This window comes from Anabrus simplex, chromosome 6 (genome assembly GCF_040414725.1).
Source record: "Anabrus simplex isolate iqAnaSimp1 chromosome 6, ASM4041472v1, whole genome shotgun sequence".
Classification (NCBI taxonomy): Eukaryota; Metazoa; Arthropoda; class Insecta; order Orthoptera; family Tettigoniidae; genus Anabrus; species Anabrus simplex.
The window spans coordinates 152549190-152562304 of record NC_090270.1 but is presented as its reverse complement, the minus strand read 5'-3'; the positions used below and the strand labels follow the sequence as shown (position 1 = coordinate 152562304).

Here is a 13115-nt window from a genome sequence, read left to right as displayed (position 1 = left end):
TGCACTTTAAAATCGGTATGAAACGGCAATCAGTTTGTTCAAAACTTGCGTTTCCGCAGATGATATCCACATTACGGCTTACTTGTTTGTTATTTTTCGTAATCCGATACTACGCGAAAGTGTGTGTTTAATTTCATTCAGAAAAAAATATAGTACCGTATTTCTCCAAATTCAAGATGAACCTCACTTTTTCCTTCAAAAAATTTAAATCAAGCTCAAAAACAAGTTTGTAAAATCGTATGAATGCATTGTTGTACAGTAGGCCTACGCATTTTTAGACTATTTTTTTGTGGCTGCACAATTATTATTTATTTCCGCGGGTTTAGAGACCATTAACTTAACATTGGCATCATAAAACCGAAGAGAACTCGCTGAGAATTTTCCAGCAATACTTATTCCATGCGTCTCTACAATACAACGATCCATCAGGAAATTATTCTTGCTGTCTATAAAACCGTTACTTTCAGGCCGCGTCAGATATAACCGGATACTGCTACACGCACGTCTCACTTGTCGGGTTCGGCCAAATTCAGCGGCTAGCGATGTATAGGCCTAATCGCGAACGTTGAAAGTCAACGAACAAGTTTATTGCGCCACGGCATGGCCATCCCGCCCTTGCGTTTTTCGAGCACATACCTCGCAATTTCATCTTCGACTTCTTTAAAGCGTCCTTGTTGCGGAGTACTGAATGCATTTTTTGTGCAGTACGCATTTTTTTAGCTCTTTGTCTTCACGCTAACGCCAAATATTGGCTTTAGTTAGGCATATGCCGTATTTTCTTGTGGCTGCACAATTATTCTACATTTCCGAGTGTTTAATAAATAACTTACAATTGGCATCATAAAATCGACTAGAACCTGTTGAGAATTTTCCGGCAATACCTTTTCCACGTATCTTTACAATACGACTATCCATCACGAAAATATTCCTGCTGTCTATAAAACTTAATTTTACTAAGCATCAAGTACAATAGACTCGTTATGACTGTCACCGAGTAGCCATGGCTTTTCTAAGAATTCGAAGAGTCAATCAATCCATCAATCAATCAATCAATCAATCAATCAATCAATCAATCAATCAATCAATCAAACAACCAATCAATACTGATCTGCAATTAGGGCAGTCGCCCAGGTGGCAGATTCCCTATCTGTTGTTTACCTAGCCTTTTCCTAAAAGATTTCAAAGAAAAAGGAAATTTATTGAACATCTCCCTTGGTAAGTTATTCCAATCCCTAACTCCCCTTCCTATAAATGAATATATGCCCCAGTTTGTCCTCTTGGGTCGCATGTTTTGATGCCATTCTGCAGATTTGAGAAACACACAGGCACTGTACAACCGGTTGTCGCGGCTAGCGATGTGTAATAAAGAGGTGGTCATTTATTGTCAACGAGTTCTATGCGCGTGTGAAAAGAAGCAGCGTGGTTACCGCGGTAGTTGCCAGTGGTACCCATTAACTTACTGTTAGGCCATGAATGCAACAACCCTTGAGTATTCGCATGAGATTCTGTGAAAAAAAGTCTTGGATTCGGTGAAATAGGGTATCACTCCAGAGATTTCTGTGGCAAACATCTCAGCTTTCTTCTTCAAACAGCGTCACCTAACCTAAAATATTATGTAGCCTATCAAGAAAACATACCTGAAACGCATGTAAAGAAATAACCTCCTCGCGAAAAATTTACGTGTAAATAGTCGTAACTAGACGCGAGAAGATATGAAATATCATCTGAAATCAGCGATGTACTCTGCCATATCTTGAGGTGTATTACATTCTTATTTAGTTTCCGTATATAACATTAAAATGAAGATATTGTTTACTTCAGTCTTTATTTTTAACTAGTTAACAACTGCTATCGGACACGTTATTTACGCATTTATTACGAAAACGTGTTATCCTCTTTTATTTCGAATTTTCTTTAGAGAACAGCAGTAGATGGGTATTACTAATCAACTCCAACATTGCCTTCGAATGTCGACGTGAGAAATCGCTAGTGCACATAGCGAGGAAATGACGCCGAAGGTAATTGATCGCATGCAATATCATCGCCGGGGTGCATAAATATCGATAACAGAAAAAATCACGCACGCTTATTCGCTCGTAATAACAGATGCGCCAGTGATAGGGTTCTCGCTGTAACCGAAGGACGATACACAGTTTAATATAGGAATTTTGAAGGGACAGAAAAAAGTCATCGCTATAACGAAGTTCTCGTTACATGCCCTACTCGCTATAGCGGACTTCTACTGTACTTGAAACTCTCTAACTTCCTAAGCTATTCCGCTCCAAGCATTATCCCTCTCATAGGTCCCTCCTTCTTTCTAGTTGTGATCACTATCTCGCTCTTTTGGATACTAAATTTCATTCCATATTGTTCCACCTCATCTACCCAAGCATCTAACTGTTCGTGGATATCCTCTTCCTTTTCTCCTCAGACTAACAGGTCATCTGCAAACATCATCACTTTCATTTTTCCTTCTCCAATTTTCCTTGCCACTTTTGTCATTATCTCGTCTATTGTTACTGCGAAGAGCAGAGGTGACAGAGCATTTCCTTGTTTTAATCCACCTTTTTGCTCAAACCAGCCTGTTCTCTCTCCTCCTAATTTCACACAACTGACACTCCCATTGTACACCTCCTTTACTCTTTCTACGGTCTGTTCCTCGACACCTTTTCTCTGTAAGGCTTCGCATACCTTGTTTCTACACACACGGTCACAAGCTTTCTCAAAGTCCATGAAGGCCATCACAAGATCCTTACCCCATTCATAATGCTGCTCATGTAGTTGCCTTACTGTGAATATAAGGTCTACTGTGGACCTTCCTGAGCTGAAACCATACTGCTCTTCCCTTAACTTTTCTTCCACCCTCTTTCTGATTCTACTCTCCAGAATCTTCTCAAATTCTGTACAGTGATGATTTTTGTGATGATTTTATTAATTGTAAACTGTTTGAATTTATTTTTGTGGTATATGTGAAGAAAATTTAATGGGTATGTAAGTTACTTGATTTTTTAATTTTTTGTATTTTGTTGTCTCAAATTTAGCGTACGGGTCTTATTAAGTGGCAGGTGGTATTCGGGATTATACGGTAATGCAACGGCACACATTGCTGATCACTCCATGGAGAAAATAAGGGAAATATTCATAGATCATGTGGTTAATTATCCTGCTAGACCTCCCAATTTTAATCCCTGCGAATATTACCTGTGGGGAATGCTGAAGGAAAAAGTGTATGTGAGCAACCCTCACACAAGAGAACTACAAGAGAATACTGCACTAATTATTTTGAACATCAATGTTTGAACATCAAATGTAATGCCAGGTAGGTTTTAGACCAACTATTTTTAGCTTTCTATAAATTTAAATTGCCGCAAAGCAGTGGGAAGGAAAGGAGTGTTATACCGGCTAGTGACTGAGTGTCATTGCGCCAGCCCTGCGGTGCTCTGAGTGGTGCTGTGACCCAAGCTAAAAAAAGACCCGTGCATACAATATAAAACAATAACACCCCTTAGAAAAAGTTACATTTATTATTTAGCCATCAAAGTTAACTACGAATTCATTGTTATTAACCAACTACAATATAATTATTAAATTAATGTTGTAATGTTCCACCTTTCAATACTATTATATGCAATATTCTAAATTACATTAATTAGGGACTAGTTTTGGCTGGCGCTGGCTATCTTCAGCCTTAATGTAAAACATCTAATAACTAAACAAATGTACATGCACACAATTGAAATAAAACAAATGAAACAAATATATACAAATTGACATTAAAAACTGGGATGAAATTATGAGTAAGTTTGAAAATAACTAGGTTCTAAATTCTTGCATCTTGAGTATGCTCATCATCGAGACTCTTTCGTGTATTAATATTCACGGAACTGTTAGTTCTAATACTGCGAATCATTACTAATTGAATTGTAAACGGGAACTGGTAAATGTTGATCCCATAGTTCATCACCAAATCAATTTGAGTGGCATTAGCCGTATGCAAGTCATTGGACGCTGCTGTAAATAACCACCAGTTGACAGAGAACTGCTAGATGTTGTTTCAACATTAATGAAAGTAATAAAATGAGATGCTCTCGTGGTGCTTGTTAAATCATGCTGAAATTTTTTTATTTTTTTTTTATTTTTATTGAATCTAACAACAGTTAGTCTGAAGCACACACAATAGGCCACACACCAAGTGCTGTATTGAGAGGTCATCTAACACACTCTCTCATTCAATTCATAATTTAACTTTATCTCATTTATTCAGGTTAACTTCATGGGCAGCGCAATGAATTGCAAATTTTATACCAGACACAATGTATCTGTTTTAACCACATCTTTATGTGCTGTAATGACAATGTCAAACAACATTTCAGCACGATTTAACAAGCACCACGAGAGCATCTCATTTTATTACTTTGATTGATGTAGAAACAACATCTAGCAGTTCTCCGTCAACTGGTGGTTATTTACAGCGGCGTCCAATGACTTGCATACAGCCAACGCCACTCAAATTGATTTGGTGATGAACTACGGGATCAACATTTACCAGTTCCCGTTTACAATTCAATTAGTAATGATTAGCAGTATTAGAACTAACAGTTCTGTGAATATTAATACACGAAAGAGTCTCGATAATGAGCATACTCAAGATGCAAGAATTTAGAACCTAGTTATTTTCAAATTTACTCATAATTTCATCCCAGTTTCTAATGTCAATTTGTATATATTTGTTTCATTTGTTTTATGTCAATTGTGTGCATGTACATTTGTTTAGTTATTAGATGTTTTACATTAAGGCTTAAGATGGCCCGCCCCGGCCGAAACTAGTCCCTAATTAATGTAATTTAGAATATTGCATATTATAGTATTGAAAGGTGGACCATTATGACATTAATTTAATAAATATATTGTAATTACAATTCAATACGAATCAGAACCATGAAGTTTATATCCTATTAACCAACTGTAAAAAATGCTCAACAAAAATATACAACACAAGAAGTTGTTGTTGATTCGCATCGAGGCTAGGAGTATCAATCTTTAGCTACATCCATCTTTCGAGCGAGATCTCTACAATATAAGCTTCCAAGTTAACCATACTGGTAGGCATAATTTTATTTATTTTGGCCAGCACTTCGGCTTCCAGCAGCATTTCTCAGAGAAGCAGATAAGTCTGTCAATTAAGATACATATATAAGCATAATGTTTGCATAAATTTGACTATGAGATTACTGTTTAGACAAAATACTGCAGTCCCTTTCAACAGTAGGTAGAGAATAAAGAGAGAGATTAGATCTTTTGACCAACGATGCTTTTAGTTAAAGGAAGGGAAGGGCCAGGAGAAGGGTGACCCCGTGGTATTTGCAAACCTAATCTGTCAGGTTGGAAGATAACGAAGTTAGGAAAGATAAAAGTGAGGAAATTGATGAAAGTTGGAGGAACACTAGGCAAGATATTGTCAATCTTAAATCTCTAACAAAATATTCCAATAATTATAAATATAATCCTGAAAAAGTATTCTAAGCTTTTACTCACTAAATGAGAGAGCAGATGGTTGAAAATATTCTTCATGACTCTGGAATGACTTGAATAGTTGAACATTATGTGGATCTATCCTGACATCCAACAACGGTCCAGGACTCTTACATTTCCAAATGTCAGCAAGGGAGAATGTAACCAGATAACAAGGATTCAAACTATCATCATCATCATCATCTTCAACACAGCTAGGCATCTGATCTTTGTACCACTGATTGAGATCAAATAGAGAGAGCCGAGTTGCCTTCGTCTCGCCCTCAGATCCATATACTTCCCACACAAAAGCACACAGATCATTCTCTGAAGCAGCTGAAACAGAGAGCGAAATGATATTGAGAAATTATATGTACAGTTTATATATATATATATATTGCCAAATCACTATCTTATATGCCTGTCAGAAATTAGAACTCCTTACTTCATGCTTATACTTGTTTCATACTTACAGTCATCATATTCTGGTTCCAACACATTTCTTTGAGAAATACTATTTAGAGTTTGGTATGAAACACAGCGACTAGCTACAACTTTCTTCTTTCCACAATCAAGTGTAGGCATAATATACTCCAAACGCAATCGACAAGACTGGAAATCCTGTAAAATATAGAAAAAGCACAAATCAGGCAGCCTCTAGAAAATTCATCAAATTTCCTTTTCTGATAATTCACTATCGTAGCCTATGCCACAATGTGGACACTAAAATTTGGGGTGAAGGGGGGGGAACTGGCTTTTAACTTGGCAATATTTCAAGTTAGATGTGGTTTCCCAAGATCTGCAAGCAATTATTCAGCAGGAAGAATTGTACACAAACATGAGTTCCATAGAACGACACTGCAAAAGTATTTATTTATTTTCCACCTAGTCGATACAATGATTGCTTAAGGCAATTTTTAATGGTCAAAAGTGGTACATGTTTCGTATATTATCAACATCTTCAGCCACATAACATTGTTTAGATGAAAAATATATAAAATTGACAAAGTAATGCTTTAGAGGAAGTGACCTTAAAATTAACATAAGATTGACAAGATGAAAACAAACAAATAACTCAAGAGAAAATATATAAATTATTTCTACAATAGAAAGCAGTCGTCAAGGAAACACTTGTACAATATTCCATAGAGAAATTGTCCTAATAAATATTCTTTTCTTAATAATTCATGAAAAAAGATCAATTTATAAATTAAAAATTATACAATTTATAAGTAATTATCGAAATGAAGAAATCCTGATATCACAGTGCGGCTCTTATTATTAACATAGATGAAAATATAACTACTAATTCCTAGTTGTCAAATCTTATTAAGCCTGCTTTCCTTTGGAACAGTAACTCCTGTCATTCTTTCACAGTTTTGCGCCGGGTGTAATATTGATGATGCGTTCTTCCTTGCTCTTGCACCTGAGGAGGTGGAGGAGCGGGGGATATAGGTGTGTCAAGAATTTCCTTGCTGTCACCTATAGCTTCAACTGAGGAGGAATAAGTTGTAGGGCTATATGTAGGTGGAGAAATTCCAATTCTTTTTTCTTGATCCTTCTCAAGCATTTTCAAATATACTAGAATTTGATAATATAATGGATTCTTATATTCTACAGCCTCATTAAGGTTATCATTTTTCTTTACAAGTTGGTCTAGATGAATGTACAGGTCTTCATATGTGTTCATTAAGCTGCCCTTTTTTAACTTTTTTATGATGGTCAGGTCTTGTTCTATGTTGGTAAATTTATGACCTGTGGCAGTCATGTGTGATCCCATTGCTGAGAATCTTCTATGTTTTTCAGCATTCACATGTTCCAAATATCTAACTTTAAAATTGCGGCCAGATTGTCCTATGTATGTATTCTTACATTCAAAGCATGTAAGTTTATATATACCGGGATCAAAAAATTTATCTTTTTCCGAGAGATTTATTGTATCATGGTTGAAAATACTATGTTTCATGTTGTTATTGGTGGAAAATGCAATTTTGAAATTTTTTCTCTTAAATAAATTTGTTATTACATGAATGTTTGGATTATTATATGTGAACTTGATATATTTTTCAGTTTTACTAGGTTCGACTGCTAATTTAGATTGTTGCTTCTCCGAAAATTTATTAATTATTTTATCAATCATGTTATTGTTGAAACCATTCAAGAGGGCTTGTTGTCGGATAAACAACAGTTCTTTATTCCGTTCAGATTTGGATAAAGGAATACTAAACACTCTGTTAACGTAACTATAATATGCTGATCTTTTCTGTGCCTCAGGGTGTAACGAGTTGTTCTTGATAGTGGTCAGTGTGAAAGTGGATTTTCTGTGTATTTTGAAAGAAAATCCTTTTTCTTCTCTTGTTGTGACTATGTCCAGAAAATTCAGTGATTTTTCAACCTCTTCTTCTAAAGTGAATTTTATATTGGAATCCAAATTATTCAATATATTTAATACTTTATTGCTATCGGTGAGTCTGTTATCTATTATAGCGTAAACATCGTCCACATAACGTGTCCAAAAATCCAAACCCTCTATTTGATTAATAATTTTCGTGTGTTCCAAATAGTCTAAGTATATATTAGCCAATATTCCTGATGCTGGGGCTCCCATTGAGAGTCCTTTTTGTCGGTAAATTTTATTATTAAACGTAAAATAATTTTGATTTAACACGAATTTTAAAACATTAATAAAAATCTTCAATTTCTGGTATGCTTACTAATTTGTTCTTCGTTAAATTCTTCTTAATGATTCTGATAGTGTCTTCTATTGGAATGTTTGTATACATGTTGGTTATGTCAAACGAACATGTCGTGTGAGATGATCCAAGTTTAAAATCTTTAACTAGATTGCAAAAATCCACTGAGTTTTTGATAGGTGTTTTACAATGAAATACATATTTACTTGATAAGAAATTATGTATAAATCTAGAAGTTTTATAAATGGGGCTATTTTTTAAATTTATGATAGGTCTAATCGGTTCTCCCTGTTTATGTAATATATATATGTATATATACGTTATGTGGACGATGTTTACGCTATAATAGATAACAGACTCACCGATAGCAATAAAGTATTAAATATATTGAATAATTTGGATTCCAATATAAAATTCACTTTAGAAGAAGAGGTTGAAAAATCACTGAATTTTCTGGACATAGTCACAACAAGAGAAGAAAAAGGATTTTCTTTCAAAATACACAGAAAATCCACTTTCACACTGACCACTATCAAGAACAACTCGTTACACCCTGAGGCACAGAAAAGATCAGCATATTATAGTTACGTTAACAGAGCGTTTAGTATTCCTTTATCCAAATCTGAACGGAATAAAGAACTGTTGTTTATCCGACAACAAGCCCTCTTGAATGGTTTCAACAATAACATGATTGATAAAATAATTAATAAATTTTCGGAGAAGCAACAATCTAAATTAGCAGTCGAACCTAGTAAAACTGAAAAATATATCAAGTTCACATATAATAATCCAAACATTCATGTAATAACAAATTTATTTAAGAGAAAAAATTTCAAAATTGCATTTTCCACCAATAACAACATGAAACATAGTATTTTCAACCATGATACAATAAATCTCTCGGAAAAAGATAAATTTTTTGATCCCGGTATATATAAACTTACATGCTTTGAATGTAAGAATACATACATAGGACAATCTGGCCGCAATTTTAAAGTTAGATATTTGGAACATGTGAATGCTGAAAAACATAGAAGATTCTCAGCAATGGGATCACACATGACTGCCACAGGTCATAAATTTACCAACATAGAACAAGACCTGACCATCATAAAAAAGTTAAAAAAGGGCAGCTTAATGAACACATATGAAGACCTGTACATTCATCTAGACCAACTTGTAAAGAAAAATGATAACCTTAATGAGGCTGTAGAATATAAGAATCCATTATATTATCAAATTCTAGTATATTTGAAAATGCTTGAGAAGGATCAAGAAAAAAGAATTGGAATTTCTCCACCTACATATAGCCCTACAACTTATTCCTCCTCAGTTGAAGCTATAGGTGACAGCAAGGAAATTCTTGACACACCTATATCCCCCGCTCCTCCACCTCCTCAGGTGCAAGAGCAAGGAAGAACGCATCATCAATATTACACCCGGCGCAAAACTGTGAAAGAATGACAGGAGTTACTGTTCCAAAGGAAAGCAGGCTTAATAAGATTTGACAACTAGGAATTAGTAGTTATATTTTCATCTATGTTAATAATAAGAGCCGCACTGTGATATCAGGATTTCTTCATTTCGATAATTACTTATAAATTGTATAATTTTTAATTTATAAATTGATCTTTTTTCATGAATTATTAAGAAAAGAATATTTATTAGGACAATTTCTCTATGGAATATTGTACAAGTGTTTCCTTGACGACTGCTTTCTATTGTAGAAATAATTTATATATTTTCTCTTGAGTTATTTGTTTGTTTTCATCTTGTCAATCTTATGTTAATTTTAAGGTCACTTCCTCTAAAGCATTACTTTGTCAATTTTATATATTTTTCATCTAAACAATGTTATGTGGCTGAAGATGTTCATAATATACGAAACATGTACCACTTTTGACCATTAAAAATTGCCTTAAGCAATCATTGTATCGACTAGGTGGAAAATAAATAAATACTTAATTGTGAATCTATTGAAGTGCGATACGGACCATGAAGCTGATTTTATGTAACTGCAAAAGTATGCAAACATACATACATTATAGGCAGTTATGTCTTGCAGCATTCCATAAGTAACTTTCTCTTTGCAACTAGCACTGTGGTCTTCCTCTATCTTACCTCGAAATCATAAAAATCAGAATCTAATCATTGCCCCCTATATATCTTCTTTTTGTAATCTCTACGGCGAATCTATTATTCTCCTAGGAAACCAATGTCCCACAATTTGATTCACATGACATACTTGGAAGAGACTAATACAGTCTTTATATGAATATAAGACAACTCTGAACTTCAGCCACTTCTCCATCTATGAAATTACCCTTAGTATTAAATAAACCTAAGTAACCAACGACCTCATTTTAATCACTATGCATGTGGCGTTTCCTGCACAAAATTCACAGCCAAAAAACATTTTAATACTCTGAGTGCAATGAAATAGAACCAGAACTTTACATACCTGGCACAACAAAAATCATAACTCACACCTGTTTGACAAAAAATAAGTGTGAACATTTCCGGTGCGTGATACATGCGGGAATTAGTGTTCGAAAGATCGTATTCCCGAAAAAATGTAAAATTTGCTTTAGGCTATTGAAATAAGACCACTGGCATACTTACCCTATTCATTGTCACTGCCTTCAATTTCCGAGCTATTCTCGCGTGCATCATTCTGGTCACCATCCCATACCGGATCATCCTGACTTCTGATAACGCATTTACGATGCCTGTCTTCCAGAAACTCTTCACAATAACGTCAGTCGACACCATGCCCACATAACCCAATCACACATGAGTTGACGGCCTCTTTATTTTCCCTGCTGGCGTCGGCTCATGCTCCCCTTCTGCCGACCATTCAGCGCACAATTTATGTATGTTGTCCTTGAAGGGCTTGTTGACGGAAACATTTAAGGGCTGTGGACAATGTGCGAGTCCACCAGGAAATACAATGAGATCATTTTCATTTCCTGAACACATTTTTTTGTGTCTTCCACCAAGTGCCCACGGAAACTGTCCCACACTAGCATTGCTGGGGGTCTAAGCAGTGCCCCTGGCCGTTCTTCCCACACCGTACGGATCCATCCATTCACCCGTCCATCTTTTCTCTTGAACCCGCACATGAATGCCTTTGGGAAACTTTGCTTTAGGCCATGTTTTTCTTTTGATAACAACATACAGTGGCAAATTTCTTCCATCTACGGTTATTGCTAGCATGACAGTGCAACACGTTTTTCACACCCAATTGTACATACAAACATACAAGCATGCTACACTCACCCTTCTTGTGGATGGTGGTGTTGCATGGCACGTTGAAGTTTATTGGGGTTAGATCTGCATTGACAATTTGAGATAAGAGGTAATTATTTTCTTCCTCATTTGTCACTTATATTGCTTGGCATTCTCTGACAGAGAGATGTTTGCCTTCACAGACACAATACTTTTCATGTCATGAATCTATGGCTCCAACCCCGGCTCACTTTCAAATCCGAACAGCTGATTCCTCCTTTAATCGCTAGTTTGTGCACTTTGAAACATAGCATCTAGCTGAGATACTAAAGCCATCATTTCGCAACTCTGTAATGTAATGAAGCAATACGTCTTCCACGTGAGGAAACTTACCAGTTCTCAGCCCTCTGAATGCCTTATGTGTAGAGTTTGTGATTTTTAGCATTTGCGATAAATGCGAAATATGCCGAAACTTTGTTAGTGTATGTGCCTTCATCTTATATGACCCGTACGGGTGGTTTTTAGAGATTTCGAATTTGCGATAAAATGCGAAATTGGTTCAAAATGCGAAATTATACAATTTATGTGAAATAGATGTGAAACTCTCAGTTTTATACGAAATAAACATATATTTTTTAAAACGATGCATTTTTCTTAAAAAGGATATAAATGTTGTTATTTATTTCAGGAGAAATAATTATTACGGCGGCCATTGCGATCGTAAAGCGGTAACGTGCTTTGACGGACACTTCCGTCTTGGTGCACGGAATATCTATAAGTTCATTATCGCAGTATGCTGGTCGGAGAGATTTATTCTCTTTGATTTGCAGCCTAACCGATTGATGTCAGATGATACCTGAAGCTATTTTCTCTGTGTAAATAGTAACTCTGAGCTGAAATACAGAAAATAAAAAGCACTTCATTTTGCCGCTCGTTGTAAACAATCATGGCAGCATCCAAGCGCGGCATGGATGAGTTTATTCGTAACTGGCTTGAAAATAGTGATGTTGAAAGTGGAAAAGATTCTCTGGAGAGTGACAATACTTCTTCTTCAAATGACAGTGATGAAAATGATTCCGATTTCAGTTCCGAGATCATAGTTCCAATTGAAACTATGTGACAAGACCAGAATGCAACAAGACCGAGTGAGAAGTCTAGTTTTCCTTTTTTCTGCTAGTTGCTTTATGTCGCACCGACAGAGATAGGTCATACGGCGACGATGGGACAGGAAAGGCCTAGGAATGGAAAGGAAGCGGCCGTGGCCTTAATTACGGTACAGTCCCAGCACTTGCCTGATGTGAAAATGGGAAACCACAGAAAATCATCTTCAGGGCTGCCGACAGTGGGGTTCGAACCCAATATCTCCTGGATGCGAGCTCACAGCTGCACGCTCCTAACCATATGGCCAACTCGCCCGTTGAGAAGTCTAGTAACATGTAAACCAGTTTTTGAAATTCACTCTATGGTGAGGAGGGGGTTGGGCAATAATCCGAAAGAAATGGACTTAGGGAATGAATATCTAACCCCGCAGTTCTGGGATCATGTTACTAAGGAAACCAATGCCTATGCCTCTACATTTCTTGCTAGTTTATCTGCTTCCCTTGAAACCAGTAATACTTACGAAGAAAAACATTGGTTTCCTGTTACTATACACGAGCTAAAAGCTCACTTTGCTTTTTGTAT

At 36.0% G+C, this 13115-nt stretch overlaps 1 protein-coding gene across 1 annotated transcript in view; it reads right to left on the bottom strand.

Moving 5' to 3' along the window:
• LOC136875909 (protein ELYS) overlaps positions 1-13115 on the bottom strand; it is a 194817-nt gene that overhangs the window by 172289 nt on the left and 9413 nt on the right. The window contains exons 3-4 of the mRNA XM_068228248.1: positions 5985-6132; positions 5536-5847 (exon numbers count right to left, since the gene is read on the bottom strand). Coding sequence (XP_068084349.1) covers positions 5536-5847; positions 5985-6132 — 460 coding nt within the window. The remainder of the gene's footprint in view (positions 1-5535; positions 5848-5984; positions 6133-13115) is intronic.